Raw genomic sequence first — 19301 nt, forward strand, 5'->3', positions numbered from 1 at the left:
CATTAGCTTGCACTAGCTACCCAGCTACGTGACTAGTTATTTTTCATCAACACAACCTATTAGCATGATTATACATTATTCTACCATGTTAGCATTTCGTCCTGTGGATGAGGTTCATTGAACTCTGATCTATTTACATCTGAGGAGGCTCCTGCTAATCTCTTCTGTGCTTTAAACTTTAACACAAAGATTACATTGAATCCAAAGTTTCTGAGTTAAAGGATGTGAAGAAAATATTATCCTTGGTTCGATACACTTCATTGAGGCTAATCAATGCATTTTATATTTAATTTACATGAGTGTTTTTAATTATTTCATTTCTTACAGCAGGTACAAATGTTGGTGTCTGAAAAACCAAAACACTGTGGAACAGCAACCAACTTTAGCTTCTGAAACATGTAATCCTGACTCTATTTATATTTGGTGTGATTTACACTCTGTTTCCTTCACACAGAGCAAGAGAGCAGGAAACAGATGCTAGGAATTGTTCTGTCCCTAAATTCCTCAGAGAGAAATTCTTGTCAACACCAACGTGTGAGGCTGGCTTTGTACTTGCATGCGAAAAGGTAGTAGACAGTGACTAAATTGACTCCATGGTTTCCCTGCTCCAAATGTCCATTTCCTCACAGTTTTCCACTTGCGTACGTCCGTCCGTCCAAGCCCAGGTTAGAGGCGACACGGTTCCCCAGAGGAGTCATGCAGCCAGCCTATGCTTTCTCAGGACAAGGTCAACCTTAACGCCCTCAGGCACAAATAGCAGGGAGGGAGGCTGTATTTGAAAAGAGCATTAGGTTCACAACATCATCTCAGTGACAGCATAATAGTAACAATAGTGCAGATGTTTTTAAAGCTAATAAGCAATATGTTAAGTGAATAAATCATTTGCAGGCAATATCCCTCAAAGGAGGATTCTCAATGCAACAGCTAATAGGTCAATAATAAAAATGCATTCCCTCATAATTATATTAACTGCAAAAAACTAATAGAACAACTTTAATTAGGATTTGGAATTATTGCACATAATCAAGTACCCAGACATTTGACACAGGGGGAAACGGTAATTTCCTATCAAAGAATATTGTTTGACATTTACAAGGTGATATGATTTGCAGCTGGAGGGCCAAAGGTTTCATGGACCATGGCGCCATCTAGAGGACATCCAAAACAAAATGTGATTCTGGCACAACTTTGGTGTCAGTTGAGAGTTTATCATTTTTTATTTATTTATTTTTTTTAATTGTTTGAGCTACGTTCTGAAGTTTGAGTTTGATGAAAGGTTGGTTTATTGATTCTTAGTAACCAAGTAATGATAAATGCTTAATCGTGTATTTAATACTGAATATGGATTAACCTCTGGAGATTTTGGAGTTTATCTTTTCTTTTTTCTGTTTTACTTTTTGTCACAAATCTATCAGATTATCAAACAAATCTTAAAAGCTGTATAGATAGGCAGATTAAATACAAAAAATAGAATTCAAATGATGGTTTAATTTATTATGGCTCTTTAAACCAACCTGACCTTATGTGGAAAAGGCAATTGCCCCCTAAACCTAATGAGTGAATGTGTCTCTCTTGCAGCAAAACTGCCATCAACGTTTTGGAGTAATTGAAAATGTATTTCTCGAATTGCTTTGGAAGATTCTTTACCCATGCAGATTTTCTGTTAATTCAGCCACAGTGAGGGAATTTGGGAATGAACTTAATCATACACAGCATCTAAATTATACCGAAACCTGGACTTTGACTATACCACTTCAAAACCTTAAAATATATATATATTTTTTTTCAGTTATTCAGAGGTGGGCTTGATAGTTTGCTTTGAATCACTGTTCTGCCCAAATGTGGTTAAGGTTCACCTTAGGATTTTAATTAACCTGAACTTTCTGACAGAATCTTCTGTCACAAAGAAGAACTCAACTACAGCAACTTGTCCAAGTCCTGAAATGGCAAACCAGAGCCGAGCAAACTTTGCCTAGTTTTGTCTCTTTGGTTCACATAACTGCTGGGAGTCATCGTGATGTTTTTGGCAAATGTGAGATGACTCTTAGTTTTGTTTCTTTTCTGTTGTTATTTGTTTGTTGTGTTTGGCTTTCTTTTGTTTGGGGGGTTTATATCAGAAGTATTTTTAGCCTTGGAATCGTTTTCCAATTGCTGAATCACAAGCATATGCTTTAACTGAAGCAAATGAGGCTTGAAGTGTTTTAGATGCTGTTCTGGATTATTTTGTGACACCTCATGTTCAAACTGTTTCATGATTTCGGAGAATAACTTATGCTGTGGTTCACTGGACTCTAAAAGCCTTAGAGATGGTTTAAGACTATTTGTTTTAGACTGATAGAAGCCAATGCGTCTTATTTAATCTTAGATTTATTTTGATTAGGGTACAATGTGTAGCTTTTTTGAGATTCTCAAGCCTACTTCATGCTGTCAGACAGGCTCTATTAAGTGTATTATTTTTATACAAAAGGTCTGTCATTATCCAGGTCTGGATTTGGCAAATGAAGTGGAACACAGATTTTCAATGGACACGATTAATCACAGCTATCTTGTGTTTTAAGGAAGGGAGGGAGTCTTTTTTTTTTTCCACAAAGGACCTAGTTATTTTTATAAATGAAGAAATTACTTGAAAAAAATTATTGTTTTTCAGATTATCTTCATCTTGTATTAAAATCTAAGCATTCATAAATATACAAGTAAAATGATATTTTAAGACAATTTAAAATGTTTGTCAGTATGCTGGTATTTGGACAGCTTAATATTTCCTGAGACACTGCTTGCATGATGTAGTTCAGAATCACTTATATTGAGAATGATGATTTGGTGCCACCTACTGTTGGATAATTTTCTCTGACAAAGTGAAAAGGCAATCAGAAGAGCCTTCAACACAAAGACCAGCACTTCTGATTTTTACCTTGGCCTCCTGATAAGACTGAAGGGGAAAGGGTTATATTCACCTCACAGATATTTTGCAGTCACTGACTCCTCCCTCTAATGATGTACTGCACTTGAATTTTTTGCTGACACGGTTCTCTATAGCTGGCTTTGCGGATTTATAGCAAACCATAATTTGGGGGCGTAAAATAGGAATAAAACTCTTGTTAATTATTTAATCGTGGTTCTGTGGTAAGTACTGCCTTTCGGCCCAGACAAGGATGTCATCCCTCTCTATCTCAGCAGGACATTATATCACTCATTTGTTGCTGAAGAAAATTACAGCCAAGCCCGAGACTGCAGGATTTTATGGTAAATTGGGGCAGAGAGCACTTTTATGAGCATAATTAACCAACAATTTTGGTCATTTTCTTTTTTATTTAATGCAAATTAACTGCTAATTGAACCTAAATCCCACCTCGGAACACCCGGGATACACATTTGTGGTGTTAAAACAGTAGCTGTGTGATTTGGAAAAGTAACACCATGTGCAGCTGTTTTCCTGAAATGTTTTCTGAAAGTCAAAAGCAGCCTCCACAAGAGCACTGAATCGAATTGTCCGTGGCCAGCAGAGATGTGTGGGACCGGTGATGTATCTTTGTGTCAGGGGGCAGTTAGGCATAAAGACTGAGGGGGTGTGATCAACAACCAAACAAACATGTTGTGCCGAGGCGAGGGCGAGAAGGTGTACGCCGAGCATCCATCAAACCACATCTGTGAGAGGCTGATACTGCCCTGTTTACTGTTGCTGCAGTCGACTCGCTGAGCTCATCTCCTCCTTGCAAATCCCACACGCAGTGTCTCAGCAATGAGATGCTGCAGCAATGGCTGCTGAGCGTGGGTTTATTGTGGGCACTGGTGGCTCTGGGACGTAAAAAAAACAAGCCACCGGGTTTGTTGTGTTTGATTGTCCTACTGGATGCCAGGCCAGATTCGTAGAAGGACCACCAACCGGTCCTTTACCTCCAGCCATAAATGTGTCCACTTTTTACTAAGATATTAACGTAATTTAAAAGGTCTTATATAAAACATTAAAATCTGTTACAGGAAGAAGCAGACAAAAGACACTATAGAACATTACCTAAATACCTTAATATTACATTACTGACCATATTTGACAGTTTAATCTGATCAAGTTGCCTATTCTGATTTACATAAGAAGCAGATAAAATATTCCTCGATAGCTAATCTTCATTAGGATTTCACAATTTACAACCTTGTCATATTTATTACACTATATCTGCAAGCAGCCGGTTCAGATCATAGGGTTAAAAGGTCAAGCTTTTGTCTTACAATGAAATGCATTTACAAATGGTTGAACAGTATAATCTTAGAACTCATATGGCTTATTTTATTATCATGAGGGATTTTCACTTTGATTTGATTCACAATGGGTTAAATAACATCTGAAATAACAGGTCTCAGTGAAAGGATAATGATCAGTTTTTAAATCCCAAACACTTTAGGCATTGTTATATATATTTTACTAAATGAAGATCTTCATCCTGCTCTCTCTGTGTAGCAGATATAACGTTGTGTCCTCATCTTTTGTCTTAATCTGAGTTGCTATAAACTTTTTAATTATTGTTTTTAATGTAATTATAAACAAGGTTGGGCAAGTAGTTTTTCTTTCTACCCGTTTCCTTTGTTATCAAAAAGTAGCTTAATGCCTTTCTTGAACTGCATGTTTCTTGTGTTCCTGTGTTGATGCTCCAGGGTAAATTACTACTTAATTAAGTTTGAGGATAGAGATCATTTTAAGAGCTAGAAATAATAACTTAATCCTTCAGTTCTGTGTTCTATTGTTAGGGATTTCAATGGTTATGCTGCTTTACATTTTAATAACCATTTCTTAATGTAATATGTTTTTTTCTGCTGAGGCAAGGCCCTGCAATTAAAAGTTGAATTTTTTGATGACCACTCCAAAAACAATGACTTTGTTTTCTCTACTTCCTAACTAATTGATCAGTGTGCTTAGATATAACTATTGGCTTAATCAAGACGGAAAGCTTAAAAGTAGACAGGCGTGTCTGACTCATAAACTAAAACTAAGAACTGTTTCCACAGAATAGGAATCTGACAACTTAAAGTTAAGCCTGCCATTCTGCTTTTAGAAACTTTAGAAACCACCTGCAGTCTGAGGCTGATGTGTTCTGCTAGGAATATATGAAACAATCAGATCTCTGATGTCTGATGGAGCTTAATTACTGAGGGCTTTATATGTGAGACTACGGCAAATGTGTGAATGATTTATTACCGTTAAAGTCTCCAATACATTTATTATCCAGTAACAGTCAAACAGGGTCCTGTTCAAGCCAAAGACAATGTTCACATGCTTATGCAATACAATACTTTGAGATTACATAAGCACAAATATTGTACTAAACAATAATGCCTCAGTGTTTGGGCAAATGAAGTAATTGCAATGGACTAAAAGAATCAAATCAGACATGCTCTTAAATTTGAACTATGGACGGATCATAAATAGTCATCATTAACCGTGTCAGAGAAACATTACCCCTTTTTATTGGGGCTGTATTTTCCTCACATACTACTATAAAGTTAATGACGGACATTGTTTAAACCGTAAAAGTGTCATATATTTTGAAGATGCCAGTCGGCTTCAACAAGGCTAAGTAGCATCTGGCTCATGCATCATATTTTTTCCAGTCGGGTATCTTTCTTCAACCTGCTCTGAAAATTACAGATGGAAAAATGCTGCAGAACTGCAGCTAAAAAGAATGTAAATGTTTTCTGTCAATTTCATCGGATTTGCAGTTTGAAGAAATTATTCCTAAATCCCAATCTGCAAAAAAGTTGGGGGAAAAAAATAAAAATAAAAAATTCAGAAATGAATATAAATGTCCCTTTCAGTGCAAATTATGTAAGTTTAAAAAAAAAAAAAAAAAAAGAGGGTTGTGTTGTTTATTTTGGGAGTAGAAATTAATGTCTAACATGAAAAAATGCAGAGGGAAACTGAAATTTTGCTGTAGCTTAAAGTCATGGCCACTTACCGCCAATTTACTTTACAAAGAAGAAGTCTGAACATGCATTTTAATTCATGTTGCATGTTGTACTTTCCTCCATAATTTTTTTATGGTATTGGGAGTAACAAATTATCTTAAGCTATTTATTGTAGTGCACTATTGCTGTTTGCACTCAGTACATTAGAAGTAAGTTCACATAGTTCCATAAAGTGCACATGTCAACTGATTAATACTGCCTCAACTTATCTCTAACATTTTGTACATATGTCCAGTTATCAGACTTTTCATACTCAGAGGCTGATAGCTGCTCAAATATGCATGACAGGCATAGCTATTGATAAGTTAACAGCAGATAAACCAGCTTATTCATACATATTAAGAGCACACAATAGAAGTATGCTTTATTGTCCCATGAGAAATTCAGGTGTGCCAGCAGCAAGACAAAGATAAATAAAAGTGCACTTATTCAAACTAAACTAAAAGATGTAAAAAAAAAAAAAAGAAAAACATAAAACCACATAGTAAGGGAACATTTACAACATAAAAAAATTATACTGTAAGGTTATTAAAAATAGCATATTCTGTTTCACAGAAATGTGCATGTGAAACTGAGTACTGTCATTAAAAAAATGAACCAAATGTGCATGTATACTTGTGCAATAAAAAATATTGTATGTATTGTCAGTAATTAAGTAATGTAAAAGCTGTGTAAATGACAGTACAGATATTTGAAATAATAACATTCCCGCTGTATACAATAATATTTACCAGACTTTTCCTATTCCAATTCACACAGTAACAGTGGAAGACACTTGTGACAAACTTTTTTTAAACCAAAGTAAAGCATTAAATTCACATTTCAATTAGAGTATAATAAAGGCACGAAAAACCTCAACAATTATAATATTATATTCATCCACTTATGAATGTATTTTTATTTTTACATTAAAAAAATGACATTAGCAATAATTGTAGAATTCATTTTTGTTTCTAAATGTCTTTTCTGAACAACCCCCCCTCCAACCCCCCCAATAAGAAAACAAAAAACTGGATATTTCATCTTTGAACACCACTGCTGTTGACACGAGAAAACACTCACGGTGTTTTTCATTTTTAGCCAGAAGGTGGCGACAATTCTTATTTTGAAATTACCTCACAAAATAGCAATGACAAGGCTACCAATCATCATACTTCAGTTTTAATTGAACTGAAGTCAAATAATAATACGTATAACAATTTGTGCAACTTACTCAATGCATAAACCGGTCGTTGCCGTCTATATTTAAGGTTTTTCTTGTAAAACTTTTAGAGAAGTAGCACAAGCTGACGTAAGAAGGTCACGTGATACATTTAACGTCTCCGCCCTGCATATCTGCAAAATGGAGGTAAGACGCTGTTAACCATTAAAAATAAACACATACATGCAGAAATATTCAAAGCCATTGTTTCTATTATGTTAAACAAAAATGTAAGATTTAAATAAAGGCTGCATGGCGCTACCCGCAATTTCACTGCTTCTCGGTACCTCACTATGCCTAGTAACGCTGTTATTAGCTAGCGCTAATGCTAAGCTAACGGCTTCATAATTACTACAGCTAGCAGTGTACCTAAAAATAATGATTATTTCCTCACTTTAACGCTTAAAACGGACTAAAATATTTTCCCTTATTTATATGTATCTGTTATATGTTAGTGTTATAACCCACAGCTCAAATGAATGAAGCAAAGGGATGTTAGCTACTGGTCTTACCGTGCTAATTCTTGTCGCAGCAGCCATTTTGACATGAAATACGATGTAAAGGCAGGTGACACTTCTCAAGTTAATTAAGATTCTTCAACGTAATATCTGAGAGTCTTATTAAACGTAGCTGTTTCCCATTAGTTTTGCTTACCTTATGTAAATATGAAGGACTGTTTCTCATTATGGGACTCTGCCTGTCAGTAGTCAAAAACAACCACTATAGGCAGTTCCTGCAACATATTAATTGAAATTTAGGTTGATATACGTTTGTCCGCTTTTGCTTGTGCCTCGCAGATTAAAAAGGTCACCAACAACAGTGGGGTCCCTAGACGTAAAGTTCTAGTGTTCAGCAGGCACCCTATTTTGTCTGTCTAGATGTTATTGCATTACTTTTGAATCATCTTGCCTATTCCCTGAGCATATTTACATAGACCATAGTTCGTAGTGAAACAATATATGCAAGAATAACATTAACACATTTAAAAATGTTTTCAGTTTTTCTACACAAGATTTATACATAAGATTTTTGATAGTAATGATACATTTTTGAGGACATGTCATTATTATTCCATGAAGTCCTGCAAATTAGAAGAGTTCACTGTTTAGTTCATAATAAATGTACAAAATGTATTTCATATTTTATTCCCAGTGTTATTTTTTATTTACGTTTCTGTTGAAACAGATCCCATCATAGAAAGCAGACTTCATTTGAAACTGTATCCCTGTAATTATCAAAAACATTAAATCTAGAAATTGTCATGACAATTTTTTGACCATTTTCTTAATCATAGAAAAAAAAACTATGTCTGTTTAATAGGTATATGCACCTTCAGCAAATCATGCATGCTTTTGAAAAAAATAATAATAATAATTTGTTGCTAATTTCAATCCATAGTGAGTAAAAAAGGATTTCGGAGGGAATATTATTACCACATTACAAAATCACAAATTGCTGCATCCACATTTTCCTGTAATAGTAAAAGCTTTATTGGAGTCATTATGGTATATTACTCTTCTTACACACAAGAAGAGTAATAATTTGTTGAAATGTAAAGGCGCATTGGTCAGTCTGCCATTTGTCTGTGTGGTAGCCATGAGCTTCTGAAAGGGTTAACATCAACACAGACTGTATGACAACAGCCTCTCACACACATTGATATTTTCAGTGGTGCAGCAACTTTACAGTGCAGTTAAGGCACCTTAAATTTCACGGTTTACTCTTGTGAAATTATCTTGCACAGGGTCAGCACAGTTGGGTGCCTTCTTTTCCCTTTCCAGACAAAGAGCAGTGTGCCTGTTTCAAAACATCCTGATGCCATCTCTTCAGATCAGTGTTTCTAGAGCAAAACATTTTTAAAATGAAAGTACAATGAAATTCCATCCTGTAATTTCATAGCACACGTGACGCATGCACTGTTTGCTGCATGTGAGCACCTGTAAGATTCAGCAACTGCAGTAAAGCAAAATGGTTGTGTGTCAACCTGGAACCTGTTTTGTTTTTGTTTTTTTTGCTTGTTTATCAGTCTATGTAATATTAGAATAATATTCCTATTTATAATGTGAATATTTTTGTTTGAAGGGCATGTCCAGTTATTTCACAAGTTGTTAATGTCTGTGCTCTTGCATTTTTTTTTGAAACACTAAAAGTGCCATGTTTTGTTTTTCAACAACCGTCTCCACTTGCATGACTTTCTGCTGAAATTCTTCTTGCGTTTTGCTTTGAAAGGACCGTGAGGCGAAAGAACCAGAACAGCTCCGAAAGCTGTTTATCGGAGGTCTGAGCTTCGAAACCACAGAGGAGAGTTTACGGGCCCATTTCGAGCAATGGGGATCTCTCACAGACTGTGTGGTTTGTAGATTTATCATAGTCTATTAAAGACTTTCCCACATAGTAATAACACAAGCAATTCACTTGCACACAATTGAATCTGTCTATCTTTATATCGCATTTAGGTGATGAGGGATCCTAACAGTAAACGATCCAGAGGGTTTGGCTTTGTAACTTACTCCTCTGTAACTGAAGTTGACGAGGCCATGAAAGCGAGGCCTCATAAAGTTGACGGGCGAGTTGTTGAACCCAAGAGGGCTGTGTCCAGAGAGGTAAAAATCTACACCTCAAACCAGAAATCAGATGCTACAGCCGTGTTGGTGTGGTTGGCGTTGGTGCTCACTAGAATTTCTCTTAAAGGACTCTAATAAACCTGGAGCACATCTGACGGTGAAGAAGATCTTTGTTGGCGGCATCAAAGAGGACACAGAGGAGCACCACATTCGGGAATATTTTGAGAAATACGGAAAGATTGACTGTATTGACATAATGGAGGAGCGCTCCACTGGAAAGAAAAGAGGATTCTGCTTTGTGTCATTTGACGACCATGACACTGTGGACAAAATTGTCGGTACGTACTTGCTTTAAGTTAGAAAATAAATATTTTGTAAAAAAAAAAAAAAAATCAGTCTATGATTATGTGTTTTCTTTTTGCATTTTTCTTGCAGCCCAGAAATTTCACACAATAAACTTTCACAATTGTGAAGTTAGGAAAGCGCTATCTAAACAGGAAATGAATGCTATATCCAGTAACCGAGGTGAGGTTCGCTATGAGATAAAAATGTGAAACTGCAGCTATTTTATGCCTGAATTGTAGGTGGCGAGTCAGTTGTGTAATGAATGTTTCTAAAATGTCACCCATCAGGAAGGAGCGGAGGATCAGGAAACTTCATGGGCAGAGGTGGAAATTTTGGAGGTGGCGGTAACTTTGGTCGAGGTTTGTATACGTCAGAAGTATGTTGTTGACTTTAATAATGATTTGGAAAGAACCTACTTTTATGTAGAGAAAGTCGGATATCTGAAGCATTTAACCTGGTGCTATTTTAAATGCACTGTTTGACAATAATGTGCTTCTTTTTTTTTTCTAGATGGCTATGGAGGACGCGGTGGTTATAATGATGATTTTGACAATGGTATGAAACTTAATTTCAGTATCATTTAGAGTTAAAATAAGCACCACTGCCACCATTATTTCTGTACAAAATGCTTAAAGTGCCGCTTGGAATGTTTGGAAATGAAGCGCTGTGAAGTAGTAGCTCTCTTGTCTGTGTTACAGATGTCATCCTGGAGTGAGTTTTTAGAAAAGTGATTCAATCTCCAGGATGTTGTAAAACTAAAACTATTTATAACCTGTATCAGCCCCCCTGATCAGCTGCCTATAAAAAACCTAGCATATAAAAATGGAATATCATGGTATTTGATCTAACAAATAGGGAGGGTTCCAACTTTTCACAGACGTTTGCAGTAAAAGGGAGCCAGTTGTGATGAGAGCCTGCTCAGACCGCTCACTTAGTGGGAGAGGCCTGAGCACAGTACATCATGTTCCTATTAACCCATTTATTATTAATTTTGTCATGCAAAGAGCAAACTTGATTGATGAAGCTGGAGCAAAGCTCCTTTTATAAGTTTTGTTCACGTAAATTTAAATTGAACAGAAGAAAGAACATTTTATCAACAAGGCATAAAAACAGCTGGAGGTTGCGGTCCAATGTCAGTCCGTGGTGTGTGCACATATCTCTCTGCAGTGTGAAATTATTTTTTGTTGAGGAACAAAATGGTTTCCTCCAAATAAAACGGAACACTCAGTACAGACTGTAACAGCTTAGGGTCACAAATATTTGTATGCATAATGTACCATTTCTTTTCTTCAAAGGGTTTATAAATCACCAGGTGCTCTGGATATTTTACTTAATCTAGAAACATAATTGGACCTATATACATAAAGATTAGGACTCCCTGATGAAGACGTGTAATAACTGCTAATGCAGGGTTATATTTCACCAACATGACCATAATTTGAGTTGTTTTAAAAAGTTAGAATCAGGGATGGTAAGTAACTTCATTAGTACCCATAAGTGGACTGGTCTTGTAAAAGAGAAAGACCAGCTTCTGTTTAAAATGAAAGTAAAGAAAATTAAACTTTTCTACAAGCTGGTACTACAAGTCTACAACAGTTAGATGAACTATTATTGCCTACATCTTCACAGAGATAAGAACTAAACCTTTATCATTTTGATGATTTTGCAGAGTAAGGTTGTAAACGGTAAGGCAGTACTGAATTGGTCATTCTTTGCTTTCCCAGGTCCGGGAGGAAATTATGGTGGTGGACCTGGTTATGGAGGTGGCCGAGGGGGTTACGGAGGTGGCGGTCCAGGCTACGGAAACCAGGGCGGGGGATTTGGTGGCAGTGGCGATGGAGGCTATGGAGGCAACCGGGGAGGTAAAAATTTTATCCTCTCAAAATTAAATGTGCCACTTACGCTTTGGAGGTATTGCTTCAAATTTGAGTTACCTTTTCAGGATATGGAGGGGGTGGAAATTACAACGACTTTGGAAATTATGGAGGACAGCAGTCAAACTATGGGCCAATGAAGGGAAATAACTTTGGCAGAAACTCTGGTGGACCATATGGTGGTGAGTTCTACCTTGAAAAGTCTGCGTAATCCAGACTTTGAAACACATCTCCGGATTAAGAACAACATCATTTTATGGTGATTACTCCTTAATTCCAGGTGGCTACAGCTCTGGAGGCAGTGGCGGAGGCTACGGCTCACGGCGGTATTGAACGCAGCATGTTTTCGGTAAGTGGCGTTAAGTCTCACTCCAGCCTCGTAGCACAGTACAGAGTGAGCCTCATGAAAGTGCAGATTAACTATTTGTTCTATCCTGTATCCATTCAACAGGCTTCAGTTCTTAGCAGGAGAGGCGAGGAGGTGAGCAAAGGAATTGTCAGGAAAGCTGCAGGTTACTTTGAGGCAGTCATCTGAAAGCATTAGAGGAACACAGAAGTCAGACTTAACTGCAGCTAAGTCGGAGAAGTTAAAGGAAGAAGGACTGTAAGAACAAGACATGAGTTCAGATGATGCACTTCCCTAATTGTGCTAGATGTTTCCCTGCTGAGAAAGTTTTTCCTTTTTTCTGCGTCTAAAGTGTGTGTGTATTGTGCCTATGGTGTTGGGGAAAAAGAGCAAAACAATTTTAAACTTCAGTCCTACATTTTTTTTACTTTAATTTTTTTATGGCCTGGTTTTCTGCTGGCCAATTATTTGTCTTTAAGTTGTTTTTTGTTACATCAGGCCGTTAGATCAGCTAGAATTTCTTCTTTCTGAAGTTATTATGATTTATTGAATGCAAGTGTCAAGTGTATTTTAATTTTTGTATGTAAAGCACAGTATGTAAATCCTTCGTAGTACCAGTGTACAAGTATAAAGAGACTAGATTAGAACCAAGAGAATCCCTTACTCCTTATGTTCCCAGCAAACCAGATTCTAGATTGTTCACATATTTTCATTAGATTAAAAAAAAAGACAAAATAAAATTGTGTAGTAAAGTAACATGAGGTTCGGTGCATTATTGGTTCAGCAAAGATTTAAATAAGCCACAGATTATTGTTTTTCCATGTCAATGAAATGTTGGTGTAGCCTGTTCAAATTAACTGTGAAGGTTTTATAAGTAGTGTTTTCTTTCCTATTTTGTCCCGTTACAACTACGAACTTGCATGTATTTTGTTGAGATACTGTATTATACACCAACACAAAGTAGTACATAAGTGTGAAGTGTAAGAAAAAAGATTTTATGGTTTTTGAGGAGTTTACACACCAAAAAAAAAAAAATTAAAATTATGGCATGCATTTGTATTGAACCCCATTTACTCTCAGATTCTTGAATAAAATAAATCGAGTTCAAGACGTTGCCTTCAGACGTCAGTTAATTAGTAAATAGAGTCTGCCTGTGCCTAATTTAACCTCAGTATAAATCCAGATGTTCTGTGATTGGCTCAGAGGTCCGTAAGGACATATTTCAGAAAAATCAGCATTATGAAGACCAAGGAACACAACAGATAGCGCTGGGAGAAAGTTAGAAAACAATCCAAACTTCTTCTGGACAAGAACTGTTAAAATCTTTATTTCAAAGTAGCAAACCGGCTAAGATGTAGCAATTCACCTGAACTATTAAGGACTAATGAGACCCATGGCTACTCTACATTAGCTGCAGCGATCTGTAGCCCAGGTGGGATATCTTGTCAGCAAGACAACTATTAGGCTACGTTCCTGAACAGCATAATTAGTTTTTTCTTCAATTAATTGTTACGAACTTCACAGCTTCATAACAAATTTTTCAGTAAGGAAGAGAGCTGGGAGATCAGATGTAAACAACAGACAAAACAGGTTTGGCAGGCACCACTGATGGAGCTTATCAGGTTGTTGACAGTTATTATTGTGCAACGTCTTCAGTTTGTTACTGGTAGATTCATGTTGACGTGTACTATCCATGTTTTGGAATTCAGGTCACTTTAGGACTCTTCACACTGAGATCTGATGGAAAGCCAGATTAGAATTATAACATGAACAACCACTCAACGAGCGCTGTTGTTGAAAATAAGCCATCGGAAGACTCATTTATAGTTTGCCTTTAGCCATTTAGCAAGTAGTAAAAACACAAGCGCAGATAAGACATTTTGTTCACATTCAAAACCACATACGTGGTGTATCGCCGTGAAACGTGGTGGCAGCGTTATTCTGGGATAACATTTTTGTGAAGTGATTGAAAGGAAGAGTTGTAGAGGGCTATAAAAGGCTTGACGGTGGTTTACCATTAGTAAGACGTTAACCCTAAAACACACAGCTACATTAACAATGGAACAACTTCCATTAAAGCAGATTCACATCCTAGAATGACCAAAGTTCAGACCTTAACCCAACTGAGAAACTGTTGTAAGACTTGAGAAATTATGTTCACAGATGCGCTCCATGCGGTCTTAATCACCTTGAGCTTGATTTTCAGTGTCTAGATGTTCAAAGCTGGTGGATATGCCGCAAAAAGACCTGCTGCTGTAATGTCAGTAAAATATTCTTCTGCAATCTAAAGACTCAGGGAGGACAAATACAAATGTACTACACTTTTCAGATTTTTATTTGTCAACTTCACCATTATGAGTAACTTTGTGTTGGCCTATCAACAATCTAATACATTTACTCTGGAATTTGTTGTTGTAATGAGACAAAAAGTTCAAGGAGTATCTCTTCGGGTGACTGTGGTGTGTATGTTTCCATACAGTGTGTTATTTACTTCTTAATGTGTATAGGGTTAATGCAAAGGGAGGCTCTGACTCTAGAAAACAGCTCATGCAAATGACAGTGTTTGGAGGGGGGAGTAGGACTGAAAGCTACAACCTCCTGCAGTTGGGCCCTCAGCATCGCTAGTGTGGAAGGATTGCAGATGACTGTCAGACAGAACACCTTCATCCCCCAGCACAGTGGACCAGTCAGCAATTTGAGAGAGAAGGGAGAAGGCAGCACGGAGCACAACACCCACGGAAGAAGCTTGCAGTGTCGTTCCTGGTAGTGAGCATCTATCTCGTTTCCAAGGCTAGCTAAGCTCCTCAGCAGATGGTGCTAGCGAAGAAAGACTTAGGTCCTGGACACACTGGAGATCCTGTTGAGTGAGATACAGAAGTTTAACCTCCAAATGCTAGATGTCAGACATTAACAAGAAAAGGGAAGCGAGTATTTCACAGAAAAAGCTGATTCGAGAAGAAGGAGCAGGTAAGAGTAACCACTTTGCTTGATTTACAGATGTGGAAATGGGCATTCTCTTCTTGCTGAAAATGCTGTAAAGGCCTGATAACATGGGAGGTTCTGGATGGGTAAGACATTTTTTGACATTATCAAAGGTTTTCCAATGTCATGTATTAGTACTACTTGTTCTGACTAATCATCTTATATAAAAATGTGTCTTAAAGATTGTTGCCCAGTTTTTGACTTTTGTTCACCAATTCTTGATGTTTTATCGCACTACAATTGTCAGAGATCCTAATAGCGGTGAAACACATAATTTGTTGGCCAAAAAAGGATACGTTTCTATTAAATTCCGTCAGTTTCATCACAACTGTACAAAAGAGAACATGTTTGAACAGATTAGAGTACATTTGTTCAATTTTGCTAACATTTGCCAAGGTACAGTTGACATTAAATACACCAGTTTTTATCTGTTTGGTCTTATTCAAAAAGCATGTTTTAGTTTAAGACGTCAACAGCAAAAGCACCCCAGTAAAGTACAACTTTGCAACATAAAAACTAGTTAAAGAATCAAGAGGTCTACACAAGTGCATAGAAAAGCAATGGACAGCATCAACCTTATCACAGTGTCATATACAAGGGAACAGCACTCTATACATTTAGTTATATTGGCCAACCCTACTCAGGTATAAGTGGCAACAGTTTTTGTTGTATAGCTGCTGGATAGCAATTTCGGGGGAATGTTGCTCCTAGTAGGTATTATTAATTAAAGACGTGTTTACTTAAGTAATGTTGAATCTTGAGTTGCAGACCACACACATTATGCATTTAAAGATTGTCAATCTTTGGAGCAAATAAAGTAATAAAAGTTGGTGCTCAGTTTCACATAGCTGGCCAAAAACAGCACTGACATGTTTGTATCTTGAAGTTCACAATAATCTTTAAAAGAGCCCTGAAACATCAGCATGCCAAACAGGTTCAGACTGATCGTTGTTTTGACAAACCTCTACCTGCAGCTCTGAGCCTGTGCTTTTATAGCACCTTGTTGACTGGAACAACCTGTTCTCTTGTTACCAACAATGTTTCCCGGCTCGGCAACAGCATGACAGTGTTTATCAACTGCTCTGATTTTCATGTAAACCGTGATGTGTTGTGTTCGTCCTAATAAAAGTTACTTTTTTCTATCGGTGGTTGTTTTTATTTTTGAACTGACAACCCGGTGTGTTGTCGTAGAAGCTCCTTTATTGTGTGAATAACGCTTCACGGTATTTCATTCATTCATAATTTATGAGATTTGGCTCACTCATCGCAGACATGTGCAAATCAACTTTCACCTAGAAAATGAATTAAGCTTCAAACAGGTCACAACTTTTCAGCTTTAATTCTTCTACTGCATGTTTTTTTTTCCATCTGATTGTGTTTTTTTTTTTTTTTCCTACCTAAGCTGATGACATCCACTACAGTGTTAGACGGAGACATTTCCAATTTTTTTGCAACTATATCTTTCATGCCTCTCCACCAACAATAACCACAAATCAACTGCCCGCTCAACCATTTGGTTGAGCACATTTTGGGTCTCTATATCTCAACATGAGGGGTGCCTAACTTAGCTTAACCTGATTGAGCCATCTCTGCCACTTGCTTGAAGTATGATATGCTAAAGAAATTAAATAGAGGGCACTGTTTCTTTAAATTGCATTCTTCTTCTTTCCCTCTCCAACCAGGAAGTCAGAAACACAAAAACTCTGTCACAAATATCGACTGGTTGTGGTAAAACTTTGAGAAGTAGGAATAGTTTTCTGGCATATGATAGTGTTATAGACCCTATTAAACAGAATTATGTTACTTTATACCACCTAAAAAACTAAATTAAAGGTCTAATAATTTTTTAAAAATATGCTCAACCAAACGGTTGAGATGTCACTTAATGGTAAAAGTAGCAAATTAAGCTAATGTAGTTGACATTTATTTTTTTGGTATAAAATCAAAAGTCATTTTCCTCTACTGGTGCAAATATGAAACAACAAGTGTTATTACAGTGTCATACACTAAGAATAATTACAACAATATCTTACAATTTTTTTTTGTGACTTTCTGAGTTGATATTAGCAAATATGGTAACATTTTAGAATAAATGTGGGGAAATTATGATTTTCACTACTACTAACTAATTTAAACTTTTCAACCACCACTATTTACAATAAATCCTTCTAAGTTGTGAGACCACGCAGTCTTCTTGCCATTTTACCAAAAAATCCTCAAGAATCTGATGGTGTTCTGAGCAATGATGACCAAGAAGAAGTTCCCTTGGAGCAGCAAAATGACAACGCAGACCCAAATTACACCTCAGACTACAACAAAAGCCCAAGAAGAATCTGGAAGCAGGAAGACATTGATGAGTTCCAGGTTCTGAATTCAAGATTTGAACCCCCTGAAGCTCTGCCCTCACCCTATCCTGCCCCTAACCCTACCCCTAACCCTATCCTAACCTTACCCTAACCCTTTCAGTATTTCAAAATGTTCTTCACTAATGAGATGATTGAACATATCACACATCACACCAATTTGTACTCTGCTCAAGAGCTGGGGGATAAAATCAAGACTAGCCCTGAAGAAATACAGCATTTCCTAGCGATCCTTCTTTTTATGGGTGTTTTCAATTTCCTGTCACTGGAGGACTACTGGCACCATGAATCATGCTTTGACCTGATTGCTGACACTGACTGAAGATAGGAAAAATTAAAATGTAATATTTCCTTGTTCGACGCAATGTTTTTCTTGGTTGAAATTAAAATCAGTGTTTTGTGGCATTTTGACAGAAATAAACTGTATCCATTACCCCAGACATTTTTTTGTTGTTTATTTCTTCATAAATTAGCATTTTATTTTAATTTATCTACTGTACTTGGTATTTTTATTAGGTCATGTACAAACCTAGTGATGGTTGAAAAGTTTAAATTAGTTAGTAATAGTGAAAATTATGATTTCCCCATATTTATTCTAAAATTTTACCATATTTGTTAATATCAACTCAGAAAGTCACAAAAATTCTTTTGTAAGATAATGCCATAATTATTATTAGTGTATAACACTGTAATAACACTTCTTGTTTCATATTTGCACCAATAGAGGAAAATGACTTGATTTTATACTAAAGAAATAAATGTCAACTACATTAGCTTAATTTGCTACATTTATTATTAACTTACATCTCAATATTTCCAAAACCACAGGGTCTGTTGAAAAAAAATATTGATTGTGTTTATGAATCACCCTAGGGTAAAAGAAATGCAAGGAAAAACATTTTCACAAGTTTTTTTCTTTTTGTGGTTGTCAAAGAGTTAAACCATTAAGTGACCATCTCAACCGTTTGGTAGAGATGAACTTTAACCATAAAGGACATCTCAACCGTTTGGTAGAGATCAATATTTCCAAAACCACAGGGTCTGTTGAAAAAAAAAATATTGATTGTGTTTATGGATCACCCTAGGGTAAAAGAAATGCAAATAAAAAAATTTTCACAAGTTTTTTTCTAGGTGCGGCAGTTAAAGGGTTAATGTTGGAAATTTTGTCTTCATTTGCATAGTGTGACCTTCAACTTTGACATTGACTTAGCTAGCTTTAGCTCCAATCTGTTGAAACCAGGTATGTGTTTTCACTATATTTTCACTAATATCCTGTCTGATATTAAATCAGACTAGAGGTACATTTTTTCTTAGTTAAGATTACCAAATTATTTGTTTACTAAAGGGCAGAATATTTTTTTTTGTTTCAGATTTACAGTACATTTTCTTAGGAATATGGAGCATTTTTAATTTTATGACTTGGGGTTCTCATCTAAAATTCTTGAGAAAATAGTTGCTAATCAAGTGTGTGTGCATCTAAATAGAAATAACCTGTTTGAAGAGTTTCAGTCAAGTTTCAAAGGTCATCATGACACTAAAACAGTACTTATGAAAGTTACCAATGATTTTCTCCTGACCTCAGATAATGAACTTTTGTCTGTTCTGGTTTTGTTAGATCTCAGTGCAGCTTTTGACACAGTTGACCACAATATTCTCTTAGAAAGGCTTGAA

General features: G+C 36.4%; 1 protein-coding gene and 1 long non-coding RNA gene across 3 annotated transcripts; one reads left to right on the plus strand and one right to left on the minus strand.

Moving 5' to 3' along the window:
* Positions 1–276: 276 nt before the first annotated feature.
* Positions 277–7735, minus strand: LOC106926420 (uncharacterized). The gene is made up of 3 exons (XR_001420057.2): positions 7669–7735; positions 7169–7290; positions 277–769 (listed from the first exon to the last, which is right to left on the minus strand). It is a non-coding gene; the product is annotated as an uncharacterized LOC106926420 (long non-coding RNA).
* On the plus strand, positions 7175–16918 carry hnrnpa3 (heterogeneous nuclear ribonucleoprotein A3). 2 transcript variants are annotated; one of them, XM_015001323.2, is made up of 11 exons: positions 7175–7303; positions 9386–9508; positions 9613–9759; positions 9848–10058; positions 10156–10245; positions 10353–10424; positions 10576–10620; positions 11790–11927; positions 12008–12121; positions 12220–12288; positions 15283–16918. In XM_015001323.2, exons 1-10 carry the CDS (start codon positions 7298–7300, stop codon positions 12270–12272), a joined length of 999 nt encoding a protein of 332 aa, XP_014856809.1. In that variant the 5' UTR covers positions 7175–7297; the 3' UTR covers positions 12273–12288; positions 15283–16918. The 2 variants fall into 2 exon arrangements, with proteins under 2 accessions (XP_014856809.1, XP_014856808.1); XM_015001322.2 differs by lacking the exon at positions 15283–16918 and adding an exon at positions 12391–13326.
* The last annotated feature ends 2383 nt before the right edge of the window (positions 16919–19301 follow it).

Source organism: Poecilia mexicana, unplaced genomic scaffold (genome assembly GCF_051168715.1).
Source record: "Poecilia mexicana isolate PSO_F unplaced genomic scaffold, ASM5116871v1 scaffold_2, whole genome shotgun sequence".
Lineage (NCBI taxonomy): Eukaryota > Metazoa > Chordata > Actinopteri > Cyprinodontiformes > Poeciliidae > Poecilia > Poecilia mexicana.

Coding starts and splice junctions, on each gene's coding strand:
- hnrnpa3 (XM_015001323.2), top strand. Junction 10,246..10,352: donor TGCTATATCCAGTAACCGAG/GTGAGGTTCGCT, acceptor GTCACCCATCAG/GAAGGAGCGGAGGATCAGGA. Junction 10,425..10,575: donor TGGCGGTAACTTTGGTCGAG/GTTTGTATACGT, acceptor TTTTTTTTCTAG/ATGGCTATGGAGGACGCGGT.